Source organism: Lonchura striata, chromosome 4, assembly GCF_050655825.1.
Source record: "Lonchura striata isolate lonStrDom1 chromosome 4, ASM5065582v1, whole genome shotgun sequence".
NCBI classification, from domain to species: Eukaryota; Metazoa; Chordata; class Aves; order Passeriformes; family Estrildidae; genus Lonchura; species Lonchura striata.
Genome location: NC_140706.1, coordinates 14,481,788 through 14,500,965, shown reverse-complemented (window position 1 = coordinate 14,500,965; position 19,178 = coordinate 14,481,788). Strand labels below are relative to the sequence as shown.

The 19,178-nt window shown below is 39.7% G+C and overlaps 1 protein-coding gene across 2 annotated transcripts in view; it reads left to right on the top strand.

Annotated features, from left to right (window-relative positions):
* Positions 1-359: 359 nt before the first annotated feature.
* BOD1L1 (biorientation of chromosomes in cell division 1 like 1) overlaps positions 360-19,178 on the top strand; it is a 35,533-nt gene continuing 16,714 nt past the window's right edge. For both annotated transcript variants that reach the window (XR_014954721.1, XM_021554410.4), the window contains exons 1-12: positions 360-569; positions 942-1,066; positions 2,278-2,468; positions 3,580-4,176; positions 4,644-4,790; positions 6,071-6,240; positions 7,090-7,213; positions 7,559-7,703; positions 8,362-8,437; positions 9,169-15,283; positions 17,364-17,425; positions 18,794-18,854. Coding sequence is in view for 1 of the 2 variants with exons in the window: in XM_021554410.4 (XP_021410085.2) it covers positions 375-569; positions 942-1,066; positions 2,278-2,468; positions 3,580-4,176; positions 4,644-4,790; positions 6,071-6,240; positions 7,090-7,213; positions 7,559-7,703; positions 8,362-8,437; positions 9,169-15,283; positions 17,364-17,425; positions 18,794-18,854 (8,008 nt within the window). In the remaining variant the exon portion in view is untranslated. The remainder of the gene's footprint in view (positions 570-941; positions 1,067-2,277; positions 2,469-3,579; positions 4,177-4,643; positions 4,791-6,070; positions 6,241-7,089; positions 7,214-7,558; positions 7,704-8,361; positions 8,438-9,168; positions 15,284-17,363; positions 17,426-18,793; positions 18,855-19,178) is intronic.

Genomic DNA, 19,178 nt, shown 5'->3' with positions numbered 1-19,178 from the left:
CCGCAGCGCCCGGCGGCGGCCGCGCCGCGCGGGGAGCCGTGTGCGCGGCGGGCGGAGGCCGAGCGGCGCCGCGGCCGCTGCTCTCCTCTGCCTCCTCGGCCCGGCGGATCGGGGTCGCGCCGGCCCGGGGGCCGCGAGCGGCTCCGCCCCCTCCGCCCCTGTGCAGGGCCCGCGGCGGCTGCGCGCGGCCGCGCCAGTGCTCGTCCCGCGCCGATGGCGCCGCTCTCGGCGGCGGCGCCTCCGCCTGCCCCCTTCGCCGCTTCCTCCCGCCGTCCCCTTCCGCTTCCGGGGCCAGCGCCGCCGCTGCTCGCTGAGCAGCCCCGTCCCGGGGCCCGGCCGGCACCGCCGGCAGCAGCCGCCGCCCCGCCGCCCCCATGGCCACCAACCCGCAGCCCCCGCCGCCCCCGCCGCCGCCCCCTCAGCAGCCGCCGCCGCTGCCGGGGGCCGGGGCCGGCGCGGGGGGCGGCGCGGCCGAGCCCGAGCTGGTCTCCATGATCGTTAACCACCTCAAGAGCCAGGGGCTCTTCGACCAGTTCCGCCGCGACTGCTTGGCCGACGTGGACACCAAGGTGCGGGCGGGCGGGAGCGGAGGCTCGGGGGCTCCCCGGGCTTCGGGCGGTCGGGACGGGCCCGGCCCGGGGCGGTGCGCCGGGCGGTGCGGAGCGGCCGCGGGGCCGGCTCCGCTCGCGGCCGGGGAGCGAAGCCGGAGCCCGCGTTCGGCGGGAGCGCGGCCGGCCGGCCGTGCACGCACGGTCACACACGCCCGGTTCGCGCAGGGCCCGGCGGGGCAGTGCTTAACGCGCTGCCGCAGGGCAGCGGCTGCGCCTGCGGAGCACCGGGGCTTCCGACGGGGCTCCTTGCTGTACCAGCCTGGCCTCCCGGAGGATAACCAGCCACGTACGTGATCCTTCCCGTCCAACCTCTCTGCTGTTGCTTTCTAGCCTGCCTACCAGAATTTGAGACAGCGCGTTGACAACTTTGTTTCCAACCATTTGGCAACTCATACTTGGAGTCCTCATCTCAACAAGAACCAGCTGAGAAATAACATTAGGCAGCAGGTTCTCAAGTAAGTGACAGCTCTGGAGCTGCTCTGAATATGCTTGTGTACTGTGATAGGTCACAAAGGGTCTGGGTCTGTGTAAAGTGGGTTGCTTTCTTAAGAGAAATGTTTGAAGAAGTTGGGTTGTTTTCCCCTCTCAGTGTTGAAAATGGAATACTACTGGGGGTAGTAACTTGCCCTCAGTATTAGCCAGAATTAGACTGCAGATGTTCTTTGATCTGATCCAAGTTTATGCAGGGGTGGAAAACTCGATTTTGACTTGAGATGTAACTCCCTAGCTAAATGCTATCTTTGCTTTTTCTTTTAAGGGAGGTGTTAATAAAATTGCAATAATCATTTTTGGAGCTAAGGGGAAACGTTCCACAGACTAAACTCTGCAGAGCATCAAGCTGAAGTCACAAAATAGAAAAATGTATTTAAATACAGCTGGACAGAGAAGAGGTTTTAAGAACTGGTGTTATTGTTAAAATTTTGTCAGACGCTTTAACCTGATATGACATTATTTCATGAAGGTTCCTTCAGACTTTCTTTTCAAAGAAACATTAGGAAATTTCTTCAAAGTACCATGAGTTTGGCCATTAAATTGGGTCAAACCTCGGATTTGGGGACAAACTTAATCAGCTGTACTGTGGTGGTACCATTGATAACTTGTACTGAGGACTGCTTGGTTTGTAGGGAAGGAAGCAACTATTCTTTCTTGTTAAAAAAGCAATGACAACAAGAGTTGTCATATGTCCCACAAAAGACTACAGGGGTCTAAAAAGATAAGCTTTATAGCTGTGGATTTTCTTTTTTATTTTACTGAAGGCTAAATGTGTTCTATAAAGCTGCAGAACCTGCCACATAATACTGGGCAGAAAGTAACTTAGGGTAGTGATGAGTGGTTTAGTAGTTATTTATGCCTCATACCATCTGTAATTCATCTCTTTTTTGCTATGGTAATTCCTAATACAAAGTTTCTTCTAAATTTTTTCCAGAAATACTGTTTTTGCAGTTTGATCACACTTGTAACCACTAATGATGTAACAACAGGCTGCTTGTATTAATTCCATGTGCTTGGATTGTTTTGTTTCTCTAGCACATTTTTTCTTATGGGTAAGGCACAGGCTAAGTGCATAGCTGTGGAAATGCCCAGGAAACATTGGTGCTTCATTGGAGCACATCTAAATGATCTTAAAAACTATTTTTTCATACTAATTTATGTAACTTTGTTCCAGGTCTGGAATGTTGGAATCGGGAATTGACAGAATTATTTCTCAGGTTGTGGACCCAAAGATCAACCACACATTCAGACCTCAGGTGGAAAAAGCTGTCCATGAATTTTTAGCCACATTGAATCACAAAGAGGAGGCAGGCCCCAGTACATCTCCAAGTGAGGAGAAAGCAGATGCATCAGTTACAGTACAAGGTATTCTACCATTTCTCTGAGTAGTATATTAACAAAAGAATGGTGTTTAAGAGAGCAGAATCATTTACTAGGTTTTGTGCTACCATAATGCTGTTAGTATCAGTATTAGCAAGCTGAGCTCCAAGCAGCATGCCAGAACACTTGTCTCTTACTCTATGTTTAAATGTAGAAGGCAAAAGAGATGTCACGCTGTGACCATGTCACTCACTCACTTCTGGTGAGATTATGAGGGATCAGCTTATTGTGGGGAGAAAAGCTGGTCTCAGTATTATAGGATCAGATAAGACATAGATGTGTAAGAGAACAATGATGCAGCTTTTTATTTAAGAGACAGTTCCCTGTGCAGTTGCTGTGTGTCATAAAATTTGGATGGCTAAGGTCCTAATATTACCTGTATCAACTCCTAAACACTCCTGCAGGTAATTGTCCATTCTTTCCTGTTCTAAGAGACTTCACAGCCATCCATCTCTTTGTAACCTTTATTTAAATCCAAGCCTTTATCCTGTGGGGCCCACTTCCTTTAAAATGGGTTAACAAGCCAGCTGCAGTTCTCAGTGCTACTCTGCCTAATGCTTCGTCTTCAAAGCTTGTTCTAAAATGATAAGTGATAAGGTATTTCTGATAGTCTTGTTATATAGTCAGTACGCTGAGTTGATTTTCTATGACATTTATGGAGATATTAGAGGTGTGAGCTATCAACTTTCTCTTGCAGTGTATATACATATATATACAAAGAATATGTATTATATACGTTGTCATCTGAATTAGGATGTTGGTAAAGTTGAACAAGGGCTGTGTTCAGATGTCACTCCCATTGACATTCCTCACTTTCTGTAGGCAGAGCTCGGGAACAGTGGTGTGTCACAGTGCAAAATGGATCTCTGGTAATTGTACAGTGCTTCCTGCCCAAACACATCGTGGATATTTTTGTTCGTTTTTTTTTTTTTTTTTTTTTTAGCCAAAATCTTTCTAGGCAAAATTAGTCAAATTTTTTAGTTACGTATGTGTATTTTGTAGAGTGCTTATTCTTTCTCATATATTTAACCTTCTATCAGAACAGAATTATGGAAACTAGGGTGAAGTAAAACTCTGTTCTTTCTTACTATTCAAGGTGTCTCTGCTGCAACTCCAAGTGCTAATGTAGCTAGTGATGCAATGTCCATTTTGGAAACAATAACTTCTCTTAATCAAGAAGCTAGTGCTTCCAGGGCTTCAACAGAGACCTCAAATCCCAAGAACAATGACAAAGTTGCAAAAAAACTCTCATCTCAGCAGAGTGTGGATGGTAGCACTGATAAAGAAAGAAATGCAGAGGACTTGCCAGACAAAGAAAAGGCAGTTTGTGACCTTTCTGGAGAAGGGGCTGAAACACTTTCAAAGTGTGAAGATTTAAATGAGCTTCCCTGCCAAAATGAAGAAATAAAACATTCAGCAAAGGATACTAATACGTTTACAAGTAAAGATATTCCACAGGAAAGTGAAGATGTAAAGAGTAAATTATTGGATAAATTTGACAAGAAACCAGAGAGCAGTGAAAGAAGGAAAGAAAAGAAGGAAAAACTTGACAAGAAATCTGATCATTCAAAGAAAAGTGATGATACTACAAAGTCAAAAGAAGAAAAGCAAGCAAAAGAGTCAGAACCAGTGAAACACTTAGTTCCAGAAAAAAATAGCAATAAACATAAAACAGCTGAAAGCACTAAAGAAGGTATGGTGTGGGCAATGCTCTTCCTGAAAATATAGATGAGTGAGGTTTTTAAGTTAATTCAGCAATTGAATCAGTATATTTGGAATGTAAGTTTTCTGCTAGTTCTGGCAAACTGGTCTGCTAATGACAGTTGGATTTCCTCCATCTCTCTTAACTGAGGTACCTGAATTAGGAGTCAGATGACCTTTGATTTCTCAGGTGTGTGATTGGTCATCTTAATCTGGCAAGTTCTCTCGACAGTTTCAATCCTCATTTAAAGTTCATAGTTCTACCTCAGAGTGATTTTTATCTTGAATAAACCAGAGTTAGCCTGGTTATTTAATTACAGTGTTATGATTTTGTTTTCTTATTTCTAATTCTTAACATAGTTTTGTTTTCAGTAACAAAATTGATGTTTTGGTAGGAGAAGTTTAACAAACTCGGTATGCTGCCTTACAGCTCTTTGTTTTTACTTTTTCCTTTGCAAGAAAATATGTTAATAGATTCAGATATGGATGTACTCAGTGACATCACAGTCAGCTCTGTCCATACCAGTGACCTTTCTTCCTTTGAAGAGGAGAGTGAAGAGGAGCCTGTAATTTCTGACAGTACTGAAGAGGGGGAGATCACATCAGGTGGTAAAATAATTACATTGTTAACTGAGAATAAAGAGTATGTAATGCTTTTCTTGAGTATACCGTGTTGTAAATTTGAGAGTTTGCAATATTGTACCTACTATGAGAGAGGCTTTGAATGTCAACTGGATAATATTTGTGCATTTGCAAAAGATGAGTACTTTTTTTAATATGTTTATTCATATAATACAGTCTACTCTAAATACTGTAAATGTTTATTATGCTACGGTATTACATGGTGACAAAAGCCCTTAATGGTGAATGTCACTGTTCTGTGGGGTTTCTTCCCCTCCCAGCTGCCATGAACTTGGAATAACACTGGAGAGCTTTGTGATCCCAGGGTAGTGGTTGTAGACCAGACTGGGTTTAGAGCCTTAGGATTCAGGAGCTTGGCTACAGTAGAAAGAACGGGAATGGATCTAGCTTTAAAAGTTCAGAAACACCAAGTATTTCACTGACTGTGTTGCCTATTTGTGTTCTGCCTGTGTAGTACAGACTTCAGACTGATTTCTGCAGTTAATAAAACTTTCCATTTTATAATGCAGAATGCTGTAGTACCTGAATGAGTTCTTTCTAGTGTGCTCACAGCTTACCTTTTCTGCTCTCAAAATATAATTTAGAAGCTCTGAATTGCTTGTTATTCTCTGGCTTTGGTCTTACTTTGAAAGATGACAGATTGTGTTCAGTTATGACTAAATATTTATGAAAGGAAAGCAAGCCTTAAGTATGTTTTGTGAATACAAATAATTTATACAGTATTGCACTATTTCTAGTAATCCTGATAAAACTGAAATATATTTATGTATTTTTACTTGATTAATACTTAGATGTGTGTAAATAACAGTGTGTTTTGTGTACGTATTTCATTAATCCAACTAGTTTTTATGTACTCAAATACTGTACTGATATTTTTGGTGTGGAGATAACTAAAATTTAATACATAGAAGAAATTACATAGGCTTCTCACGCATAACTAGCTACTAAATACTATGTGTAAAGGGGTAGTGGGATTAGAGGCAAGGGGGGTAAGCGGGTTTATTACTTGGCTTGTGTCATGCAATTTTTTGGCTGAATGATGTACACAAACACGTCAATGCACTTTTGATTTTTTCATAATCTAGATATTTTGATACTAAAAGGATTTAGGTTTATTAACTGTTTATGGTTTCAGAGTAAATAATGGTTGATACATTTTGAGTAGCTTTGCCTTCTTAAAAGTTTTGTTGAAAGCACTGTCCTAATTTATCAGTATATCTCTACACTCACCAACCTTTCCTTAGATGAAGAGGAGAAAAACAGTCAAAGTAAGACGAAGCCCCATGCGAACGAGCTGAGCGATGGGAAAGCCAAGCCTGTTCGCCACGCATATGTTCGCAAGCCTTTCCTGTACTCCAAATACTTCAGTGATTCTGACGATGAACGAACCGTAGAACAGCGCCGTCAGTCCATTGTGAGTGCGGGTTTTGCTACTGCTCACGTTCTGGCCCCAAAACTTTCTAGAGCAGAAACTCCACTTCTGGTTTGGCGATGGTTTGTGCAAGGAGGAGACTTCAGTTTCTTCTCCCTTATTTTTTTTTTTTTCTCATTGTTCTACAGCTCTTTTTTCTTCAGGTTTCCATTAGTATGGCATGATCTGCTTTCCAGCACAGCACTTTGCTCTGCTGGTTATAGTAAAGCAATGACAGAATTTTCTATCTCCTTCCCCTCCTGCCAAAATACCATGACAATTTGGATGAAAAATGTATTGTATATCTACCTGCAGCCTGCCTTCAGTGGTGTTTTTTAGTAGGTCAGGCTTGTGTTGAGTACTGCAGGCTACTTCGTTACTTCAGCTCTTCACAAATATACTCCTTGCTGACCATGAAATCAGTAGTTTGTAGCAAGTCTGCAGCCAATGAGAATGGAAACAGATTTAAGCATGTGCACTCTGTTCTGTGGCAGAAGTGCCAGCACAGAGAAGAGGGAGCAGCAGTTCTTTTAGATTTTCTCTGTTGGCCAGATACATATATTTATACTTATAACAAATATGTATCTATTGTATATACATACAGATAAAACATACGTTCTTGGAGAAGGTTGCATAGCTTCAGTCTGCAGTGTTGAGCAGCAAGGAAATTCTGCAACTCACTAATTAACTTCACAAAAATATTAAGAGGATAATATTAACTTTTATATTATTTCTAACATGTATTTATGTTTTAGTTTGCCTTAGTCTACAGTGTTCTGTTTTCTATGGGGTTTAGACTTATATTTGTAGTCAAAGAATGATAAATTGTTTTCTTTGGTTTTGTGTCTCTAGGCCAAAGAAAAAGAAGAGAGACTCCTTAGAAGACGAATTAACAGAGAGAGACTTGAAGAAAAACGTAAACAGAAGGCTGCAGAAAAGACGAAATCCCTAAAACCTGGAAATCAGAATGCTAAAGGTATGAGAAGAAAAGCTGTGAGTAGCCCACATCCTGCTCTTGCTTTCCCTCTATTAAATAAAACATTCAGCTTTGAATAATGGTCATATATGGATATAGTAATTTCCTTCCTTTAATAGCCCAACATCTCAACAGTGATGTAACAAAAAATTATACTGCAAAGTATTAATACAAAATTTCATCTTCACTTTTTCATATATGCATTACACTGCTTAAGGTTAATTAACACCTAGCTGCTATTCTCTGCTACACTTGAATACTCTTTGTACTGCTTTCTGTCATGTTTATAGCTGAAGCATTAATATAATGATGTGTATGTATTTCACCATTTGTATGTTATTTTAGGAAAAAGTGGCTTACAATTAGAAGAACCTTCATCAAAAAGTCTAGAGTCAAAAACAACTGGTACCAGCATTAAGGATGTGCTTAAAGAACAGAAATTTTTGGAAAAAAAAGTGGCCCTGAGCAGAAAAAGAAAAAGAGATTCAAGGTATTTATGTATATGCTCAAAAGCACTTAATGTTTTGAATATTAATTTTTGTGGATTGGAAAGGTTATTTTCAACTTTGTGCTTAGCTTATCCATTTAAACAGTTTTTTCTTAAAATATTTGCATAATATTGTTACTAATAAACATTAAATTCTGGCAGAAAAATTACAGCTGATTCAATATGTTGCAGCTCAGACTGCAGTAGCAGTCTTTGTGGTTTTTCACAGAATGGTAATAAAGGTGTGAGAATGGAGAGCTTTTACATGTTTGTGCATCTAATAGGCAAGTCAAGTTGGTTTCATCTTTAGATAGATGTTTCGTGTAGGTACGTACCTTTGTGCATAACTGTCTACATATAGGTAAATATGGGGCAAGGAGGACTCTTAGCCATTTTACTGGGACACAACAGTACCAATGTCATACTAATACTGCTTAAAAGCACTGGTATTCAGGGTATTTTTGAAACTGATATATATAATTTTGCAAGTGAAGATAGCCTGGGTGAATAGGTTAGTCAGAAGTTTGGTGATCATGCACAGTTTCTGTATTTTTAGTGGGCATTTCTCTCTCGTGTTCAGCTTTGAAAGCAGAAAGTTTGTGAAGTAGTGTTAGGCTAGTACCAATTGTTCTTTGTTAAATTGTCCAAATACCTGTTTCAGGCATGCTGAAGATAGCTGCAGAAAGAAAAATGAGCCATCTGAAGAAGATTCAAAAGAAATGCAAAAGACAAATGAGGTAGGTGTCCCTTAAGGATAAATCTTACGATCTTCCTTTTAATTCTGGTAGTACTCTTTCATATGTCCACACCAAGCTGCATATAATTGCATTCGTTCTCACTCATAAGTTTTTCCCTGCCTGTTCCTTTAGTTGTATTAGTGATCTGACATCACTGTAATAATGTTTTCTGAATTCCAGTAGCCACTGAAATGTGGCTTCAGTGCTGATGCATGTTGTAGTAGAACCTGAGATGCAGTTTGAGCCCTAATCTGTGAAGCATGCTGAGTTTTTAAAAAGAGCAGAAGGTCAAGTAGAAATCTAGATGCAGCTTTTTTAGGTTTTGGTGTGTTGTTTAGTTTCAGATTTTTAGTTACAGTTTTGTTTTACCAGATGGCATAATAGCTATTTAAAGTAGCTTACAGAGTACTTGAAATTGTGATTGTCTATTCAAAAACCTTTTATAGTAACACTAGAAAAATTATCTTATGAAGAAAAAATAATAAAGTTCAGACAGCTTAAGGATAACTTGTTCTGATTTCAGTTTTTCCACTATAGCATATAGCTAAAAGGAAAATGGCAATTTTCATTTCCTGGCTAAAATGAATTTTTATTACAATGTTAAGTGTATTCCCTATTGTGCTAAGGCTTTTTTCAAGATTTTGTGCTTGTTTGCCAGTTCTGTTCAGGCACATAAGTGAGGGAATTGTGTAATGTATATTTATATATTTTTTTAAAAATCTCTTTTGTAGACCTATGAAAAAAATTCTTCCAAAGAATTGAAGCACAATCATGGAAAAAATGAAATCTGTAAACAACTTAGAAGACTTTCAGAATGGGGACATTCAGCTGAGGAAAGCAAATGTGATTCTAAAGCAGAAAAAGAACATAAAAGAAAAACCTCCACTTCTCTTCAGTCTGAAGGAGCTCAGCAGGACAGCGAAACAAGGGATGCAAAGAAACAACTGGATAAAGCAGAAGTCAATACCGAAGAACCACCGAAGCAGAAATCCATATCTAAGAATGAAAAACACCCCAAAAAAGATACTGACACAGAAATTCAACATATGAGAAATTCTGCCAAAAAAGAAGCCAAGTCTTACAGAGACAAAAATGAAAAGGAAAGAACTGCTTTAGAAGATAAACTTCCTTTAAAGCACAAATATAAAGGAGATGGTATTCACAAGTCAGGTGAAGATGCTGACCTTCATTCATTTGAGCGAAGTTTGAAAGGAGAGGATGGTGGGCAGAAACATAATCAACAAATAAAGGTTTCCTCCGATGACAAATGTGAAAGAAAAAGTAAACACCGAAGTGAACGGAGAGTATCAGTAACAGGAAAAGATGGTAAAAACCCTTCTGAATCAACCTTAAAAGCTGAAGAATTGCTGCGGAAAGAAAACAAAAAAGACAGACATCTCTCAACAGACAAACCAAGAGCGGAATATAAGACTAAAAGGTCCTTGAGTGATTCTAAACCACAGAAGGATTCCCTAAGTGCCTCAAAGCAACCTGGTTCAGCATCACACAAAAGGAGCGAAAGCTATTCAGAAGATAAACATGAAATAGAATCAACTAACTCTGATAGTAATGTAAAACTTGAAGATGGTGTTCATAAAGACAGACGAAGATCTAAGAGCCTTGCAGAAGACAAGGTTTTGTTAAAGTCCAAGTCAAAGAGTCACAGTAAACAGTTCAAAGCATCTGAAACAGAATTACAGGAATTAACAAAACAAGACACTGGACAGAAACTAGACAAAGATAAGAGCATGGAATACAATGATTCAGATAAACAGCACAAATCCAGGAATGAAGATAAAGGTTTGGAGGAGGGTGGTGCTGAGTTTCAACTTGCAAGTGGCCCACAGTCAACTCAGGGATCACAAAAAGACTTTAGTCACAGAGTTAAATTACATTCTGGAGAAAAAGGGGCTGTAAAAGAGAAATACAGAAGTGATAAAGATTTAAGTAATTCCAAACTAGAAAGAAGGCTCTCTGCTGAAGGTCATAAAAGCAGAAACTTAAAGCACAGCAACAAGGAAATAAAGAAAAAGGAAGAGAACATCAAATTGGAAGATAAAGATACTAAAGAAATGGAGAGTGGGCATGAAAGATTATCTAATGTCACAATGGCAGTAGATAAAAAACAAAGCAAGAAGGTATCCTGTGAAAATAGGAAAGGCAACATATCAAACCAAGATTTACTTAAGGAAGAAAAACAATCAGCTAGCACAACTGAAAGCAACCAGGTTCCAGCCCCTCAAAAGGCAACCATGAATAATGACTTGCATGCTGGTCATGAGGAAGAGCTGATTGAACTTGATTTGAAAAAAACAAAAGCACAGGAAGCATCTAAAATTGATGGAAAAAGCATTCAAAACTCTCTCCAAGCCACAGATGCCAAATGTGCAGTAAAACAAAAAGGATCTCGTTCTGTCTCAAATAAGGAGTTAAAACACAGCTTGGCAGATCCTGAAGCCTGTGAATCACAGTTTCTGCCTGCAGCTGAAAAAACTGTTGAACAAGAAGATACTTCAAATAAACAAGTTGGTGCCTTAGACCCTTTGTCCAAAAAAGCTTCCATGGCTCAAGGTCCCAGTAAACAAGGGGCTTATAAAACAAGTATTGTGTATGAAACAAGTGGTAGAACCTTAAAGAATGCATCTAGTAAGGATCAGGCTTCAAAAGATAGCAGAAGACCAAAGAATTTAAGAACTGTGATAAATTCTAATTCAGACGATGTTCCTTTAGCAATTAATTCTTCAAGAGAAGATGCTGCTAATGCAAACTCCATGGATATGGATATCTCTACAGATTCTTTAGGTACGACGTCTAAAGAATGCCACAATTCAGATGGAACTTCCTTATTGGAAGATGCTTTCCTTTTGAAGAATGATACAGCACAGGTTGTACAGGAGCAAGATCGTGCAGTGCCGAGTTCTGTCATGAAAAATGATGGTGACAACACCATTGTGGCAAACAGAGTGGAAAAAGTTAATGAGGTGTCCCGGCCTGATGAACAGGCAATGGGAGACAGTACAGCTGGGTTATGTAGGCGAAAAGATTACAATGAAGCAGCAAAATCAGAAGGCTCTCAATGCAGGAAGTTAAAAAGAAAAGAGGAAAACTTGATGTCTGGCATAACTGAAGATTATGGAAATGTAAGAACAAAAGAACTTACACCAAGAAGAAAAGGAAGAGAATGCTTGAATATAGATCCTTCCACAAAGGGAGAAAGAAGCACAATGATGGATAGTGTGGAAAAGAACAAGGTGCATGACAGTGATGATATGATCCAGTCTTCCTCTGTTTTAGTGCCTGAAGGAGTTCCTGAGGAAAGTTTCAAAGGCTCTGTTATAGCTAATGGGCAAGAAGGGACTAATGTGGTTAGCATGGAAGACAAAAATGAAAGTAATGCTGTAGGTACCAGTGCAGGAAGTAGTAAACTCAGTTTGTCGTATAGCAGCCTACAAAAATCTCCTGCCAGTGTGATAGGAACTAGCACAGAAAAGATCACTGAGAGCACTGCAATGGCAACTAGTACAGGAGGAGAAGGAGCTGAGGGTACATCACATTCTGGAAAGGACAGTGATGCTACAACCACTTGCTCAGAAGAAAGTGAGGTGACAGTAATATGCACAAGCATAGAAGCTGATGAAGGTTTCACAACAGGCATGTGGGTAAAACATAGTGAGGGCTGCAGTTTTGTCACAGGAGCAGATATTGGTGACTGTACTGTTGCAGCAGCTGAAGAAGGTGGTGGCAGTGTTGTCACTGAAGGATTAGCAGAAAGTGAAAGCTTCCTAACAAGTACAGAAGGAGAAGAAAATGGTGACAGTACCATGGTTGATGCAGAAGAAAGTGGTAAGGATTCAGTGAACCCAAGTGGAGTAGAAATTGAAGACAGTGTGAATAGTGCTGGGACAGAAGAAAAAGATGATGCTGTGACTAGTGCAGGCTCTGAAGAAAAGCAAAATACCTCAACTTGTGTAGATACAGGCAAATTTGAAAGTTCTGTGTCCTGCTTAGGTGAAATGGAGAGCGATGGAGCTGTAACTAGTGCAGGAACAGAAACAGGTGAAGGGTCAACCAGTGTTGATAATTCAGGTGAATTTAGGGGCAGTGTGACAGCTGGCCAAGTAAAAGAACATGAAGGTACTGTGACTTGCACAGGTGCAGAAGAAAGAGGTCATAACTTCATCATCTGCTCTGTGACTGATACAGATACCCAAGGAGAAAACACTGTAACTGGTGCATGTGTTGCAGTGGTCACAAACAACAGTGCTACAGCTGGAACTAGTGGTGACAAATCTGAGGACACTGTAAATGGTGAAAGTGCAGTGACCAGCACAGGCATAACCCCAGAAGATGATGCTGAAATTTCAGCAGTCTGCACAGGGCTAGAAGACAGCAACGAGGGATTTGTAGTTTGTTTAGAAACTGAAAAATGTGAAAGTCTAATGGACAGTACAAGGGCAAAGGAAGAAGCCAGTATCACTACAGTGAGTGTAGGTCTGTGTGATGATGAAGGTTTTGTAACTAGTACAGGCTCAAAAGAAGAGGATGAAGAAGGTGAGGATATTGTGTCCAGTACAGGAAGAGGAAATGAAGAAAATGAGCATGCTTCTACTTGTACAGGAGTGGAAAGCGAAAGTGCACTAATTTGTATAGGTGCAGAAGAAGGTGAAAGTTCCATTATCTGCATAGTTGCTGAACAAATGGAAGCTGAGTCAGGAGTGGCTGGCACAGATATAAATAAGCTTACTGTCAACAGCATGACAAGTGCAGAGAAAGAAGCTAATTGTGACACAGACTGCAGAAATGATAAAGGCATTGTTGAAAGCAGCGTGACCAGTGCAAGTGCTGCAGATGAGGGTGCCCTAGCTGCACAGACAGGAAAGTGTGAAGGTACCTTGCTTCCCTCAGATGCTGAGGAATGTGAGGCTCCCATGACTAGTGCTATGGCAGTGCAAGATAAGACACAGTTCAGTGCTGAAGACAAACATGAGAAAGCCATGAATTTCTTTGACAGCAGAGGACTTGATGCCTCTATAAGTAGTGCAGTTCCAAAGAAGGATGATACTTCTCATACTCCTGCTGATAGAGAAGTAAAGGTAAAAGGTGATGTCATCTCTACCAGCACAGTGGAAGATGCTCCTTTACATTCAGCCACAGATGCTGAAGAAGGTCCTCTTGCTGTTGAAAGAGTAAATGAAAGTGGGGAAAACTCTATGATCTTAATAGACACTGAAGACACAGTTCCTATGCCCAGCACAGCTACAGAGTTTAAAGAGTGTGTGAATACTTACAGCAGTAAGCAGGAGAAAGATGAGTGCACTATGATTTCCACCAGTATTGTGGAGGAATTTGAGGCTCCGATGTCAAGTGCAGCTATTGAATATGATGGTCAGCTCCCCTCTGTGAAAACAGAAGAAATGAGTGAGAATACTATGGTTTCTGTAGATATGGAGTTATATGAGGTTCCCATGCCTAGTGAATCCAGCACAGGAGGAGATGATAATGGTGATGATGGAAGTCACCCAACTGCTAGTGGGAAGGAAGAAAAGGATGAGTGTGCTATGATTTCTACAAGTGTTGTGGAAGAACAAGTAATCCTAATGTCAAGTGAAGTCACGGAAGAGGTGATTCAGCATATCTCAGACACGGAGTCAAAGAATGAAACACTAATGATCTCTACAAGTACAGCAGAATGTTTTGAATCTCCTATGTCTAGTGTAGCGGTGCAAGATGAAAACAGTCTCACTGCTTCAGAAACGGAAGGAAGATGTGAAGCTGCTATGATCACTACAAGCATGACAGAAGAATGTGAGATAGTCCTGATCAGTGCAGCACCACAAGCTGAAAGTCAGCTCATCGTAGCAGGAGATGAAGGTGCCATTCTCTCTCCAAATGCATCAGAGGAATGTAGGGTGGTGGAGCCCACTGCAACTGTAGATGAACAATTTGGCCTAACTGCTTTCAATGCAGATGGGAAGAGCAAAGGTTCTGTGATTTTTGTGGGAGAATGTGGAGCTCCTGTTCTACAAGTTGCAACGGACAGTGAAGATAAACACACTGCTTCAAATATAGAAGATAAGGAGGAGGGGGCAGTGATCACTCTGAGCACAATGGAAGAATGTGATAGTCTCTTCACCTTCACAGTCATAGAAGAAAGTCAACTTGCTACTGAGACTACAGAAGTAAAAGACAAAAGTGAAGAAATTTTTAATACTGCTAACCAGATTGAATGCATTCTTTCAACTACAGGCCCAGAAAAAAGCGGGAATTCTTTGCTTGTTGGTAGAGAGAACGAGACACATGAGAGTGGGGTGAGGATAGAATTGGCAGCATCTCAGGCCACAGTAGACAGTGAAATCACAGAAACAGATGAAAATGCAGTGAACCTCATGAGTGTAGATGAGGCCCTTTGTGTGGAGATTAGTACAGAGACTGCTGACAGTCCTTCCCCAGAGGCAGGTGAGGACAATGAGCAAGAGGAAGATGTTTTGTGTGGGAGCATTACATCGGAGCTCTCCAGTACAATTTCAGAAGCAGAGAAAGAGAGTGAAGCTGTAAAGGATGTAAACTATAAATTAAATTCGAACGTACTTCTAGAAAGTGACTTATCTGAAATAAGGACTCCCCTGCCTAAGACACAGGCTCTTTCCTTAGTTTCTGCAAATGAAGTGACTGTAAACACCAACCATGGTGAAGTAACAATAGAAGCAGAACTAGGGAAAAAAAGGGACCTCACTTCATTGCATGTAGAAAAGCTATATGACAGTGATGAGAAAACCAACTTGGTCAAAACAGGTGATACTGGCATTGAAGTTACTTTTCAGAAAAATAATGCAACCTTTAATTCAGGTGAGGATTTCTTTTTTTTTTTTTTTAATTCTTCAGTTCATAAGTTGTCATAAACGGATGCTTTTTACCATTATAGTTAGGAATAACTTGTACTGTTTAGATATACCTCACTTCTTTGTTAGTTGCAAAATGGTTATTAATACACTTAAGAATTGGTGACAAATAAGCATGTGATTCTGGGTGAACAAGACCAACTGAGCACAATTACCTGAGTTGTGTTGGAAAACAAATATTTCAGTGCAAGAAATTACTAAAATACATTGACTTAAAGTTGTCAGCCAATATCTAAAGTTATTTGCAAGGGGTAATTATTGTGGAAGTACACATGGGTTTTGTTATTAATGTGTTGCAAAATTCAAAATTTTTTTTAGGAAAGAGGATGCATTTCATTTTGGCATCTGTTCATCATTTTAGAAAGATAGGTTCATAATTTTGAAGGTTAAGATTGGCCATTCTTAATCACGACTGCAGATTTTCTCTGGGCTATTATTTAGTGGTCATGTTCAGATTCAATATATTACACTTAATTTTGTCTTATATGAATACACTTGAAATGGTTCTGCTTCGTGTTACAAAGGAATCGGCCAGTTATCCTAAATAGGTATTTTAAGTGAGCAGTAGATGTCTATTTTAAATAGAAAATGATAGTATATGGTATTAAGGATATCATACTCTATATCCAGATCTATTTTTCTATGCTGACATTTGAAGTGAATCTGCATGGTTGCTGGTTCCTAAAATACAGTGTAATGAACATCCTACTACTTTTGACCTTGCATTTCTTTGACCCTCTGAAGTAGCTGAAGCACCAGGTTTATTGAACATTAATGAATTGTGTAGATGCTGCAATGAAATCAAGGTTGTGACTTCATTATAAATTTTGTGGAAATTAAACTGTAGAAAAATCTATTTATGTCACACGAAGTGAAACGATGCTGATCAAGTACTGTTTTTTAAATCTTATGTCTATCTGTGCTAGAATTAAAAAAAATATATAATGTGGATTTAGGCCCAGTTTCTTAAAGGCTGGCTTTATTCACTAGTTTTATTGACATTTGCGTTGAGAAAGCTGTCTCTGCAGATTCTGGGATTTTAGGAATTTTTCTAGGAAAGGTGCTGGTTTTGTAAGCTTGGAAAATGTTATTTGCTGTTTATACAAGAAGCAAATGAGCCATGAAAGTGTAAAATACTGCACAGTAAAGTATTCCTGTCTCAGTGCTTGCTTCAATCCTTGTCCATTGATGTAGGTTTTATAAATGGTAATGGTACTTTTTCTGTGAACTGCAACCATCATGTAATCACTTTGCATGCATCATTGGTGAATTATCATGTTGTAAGTATTTCTTTTTGTTTAGGAAAAGCTTTCTAAACAGGGTTCTGAAATAGGTTTCTGAAAACGCTGTAAAACTCATGTGACTTATGCTGTTGCCATGGCTTGTTCTTAAGATATTACAAGCATACAGTTGTTCTCCTAGTGAATGAAATGGGAAGGGGTGTTATGATTTTATGAAACTGTTTTGATGCTAACAAGAACTACTGAGTTTTCAGTCTCTGTAGAAATTGAACGTTTTCAGTTGATTATGGTTCTAGAGCTGACAGATTTAAACCTAATTGTCACTTAAAGCAAAATATATTCTTAATATTAACTCTTAGTTCTGCATTTATTAATACAGAGGTAGTTTGCTGTTTGGAATTTGATCTAAAAAATTTTGTTAATGGTTTCTTTTTGAAGGAAAAGCGAGAAGAAAAGACCAAAGTTAGAATACATAAATAAGCAAGAAAAAAAGCCAAAGTCAGAATTCATAAGTAAGCTGTGTTAAATCCTGATATCCCATATTTTCCAAGCCTTTTGTATTTAAGGAAAACATAGCAATACTTGTGTTCTTGCAGATGCCAGGTTTGGGTTTTATTGAGCTGGTTTGCTGTAAACAGACTGGCTGTTGTTTCTGTTGTTCACAGGAAGGGTTTAAATTTATGTGCCATATTCATGAGGTACTCGGAAGTAAAATTCTACTGTAGTATGAGATAAATGCTGTAAATAATGTATTCTGATAATTTTAACATATTTGTATTTCATTAGGTAATAATGCAGCCTTACCAAAGTTGACAGAAGAACTAGAAAGTACCTTGAGAACTGACAAGGTATTTATATTATTGTGAAAATTTTTACTACACTGTTTCTTGCTTATTCATACATCTTGCTAGGGTTTCTTCCTGTATGTTTTGATTTTTGTGCAGCAAAAATGGAGATTTAAAAATTTAAACTGGAGAACTTGGAAAGAGTAATTTTTCAGGCTATTCAGCTGTAGTTTTCTAAGCAGCTGGCTTTTAAATTGTGGGTTGTCCATGTTATTCTGTGTTAGGAATAATTCCCTCTTTCAGCCATACTCCTTCTGTGAGACATTGAAGTTTGTTTTTTTAAGAATATATCATACTGTGTGCATGTTGCCTGCAACATAGTCACCCACACTCCAGCTCTTAGAGCTGGCAAATGTTGGTTTAGTCCTTTGAACCAGTAAACAAACCTACACTGCTGTTCATTTTGTTGAATCACTTCCTAGCCAGTCTGCAGACTCACACATCTGTATGTGTGTGTGAGCAACACCTGCTGCTGATGTCTTCTGATAACTGCAGCCCCTTACCTGCTGTCACCCTGGGTAATCCAGTGTGTCTGGCTTCATGGTCACCTATAGCTTGTGTAAGACCAAAGCTGGGTCTGTGTGTCTGGGCTGTGTTCCATAGTAGGCAGGATTCCACATGGTTTTAATTCTTCATTCAGATGCAGGAGTGCATTCATGTATCTTGCCAAGCGTGAGAATAGGTTTTTGAGGGATAGCATGGTTCAGAGATTCAAGCATCTATGAAAGGGTGGATTTCAGGAAGTCAGCTTCAATCTGGTGGGAATTACTGATAATTCCAGCTGCAAACAGCTGCACTGTTTACCAGCATAACATGGTTCTGGAGTCAGTATAGCCATCATGTGGAACTGTAGCTGAGTTTACAGTGTTCAGATCGGACTTAATACACTTAGCTCCATATAGCATTGTTTATGCAATGGTAACTTGGAGCTGATCTGCAACTTCTTTTTTTTTTTTTAAGCAAGCAAATCTAAACAATCCACCCAAAACACAAGTTGAAAGGAGACCACTGTACTTTGTTATACATAGCAGATTCTTTTTTCCTTGTATAGGTGAACATTTCTGGGCTATTGGTTTTATTTGGAGCTCAGAGTAGGTGTTGTACTTTGAATTCCTGAAACCTGCTTTTTTAAACTGATCTCAGGTACTAATGTTAACTAAGGTCAAATCTATATACTGTGCTGTTGAACATAGCTCTGACTGTTCCTTCTTAATACATGTACTGATGTCTTAATAATAAGAAAGCTTTTGAAGACTTTTATAGTTCATGATAAGACAATGTTCATCATGACACACAGGAGCGGAGTGAGACATAGTTGTTCTGAATATCTGCGATATTTCTTTCTTTTGATTTTGTGCTTATTCACAACAGCCTGAAAGTGCAAGAAGTGAAGAAGGATGTGTGGATCTTCAGACTAAAGAATTGCAAAAAGGTGATTGTTATGCTTGGTAGCAACTTAGTTTCATGCTGAAGGGACTATTACTTATGATTAGAAGGTTGCAGATCTGTTATATATGATGTATAAAGGAGTTGAAGAAAGCCTTCAGAAGTCTTTAACTTTAGTCTAGGAGTTCAGGGGGCTTGAATTTGGTTTGTGGGAAAGGTGGGTCAGACTTCCCTCCAACATGATATGCTGAAAGTAGGAAAGGATTTTAAAATTTGAGATTTTAAAAAAGTCAACTGCTAATATTCTACTTAGAATTAATAAATAAAGAAAAACATTTGTCTAGGAAAGATGCAGAAACTTCCCCAAGGA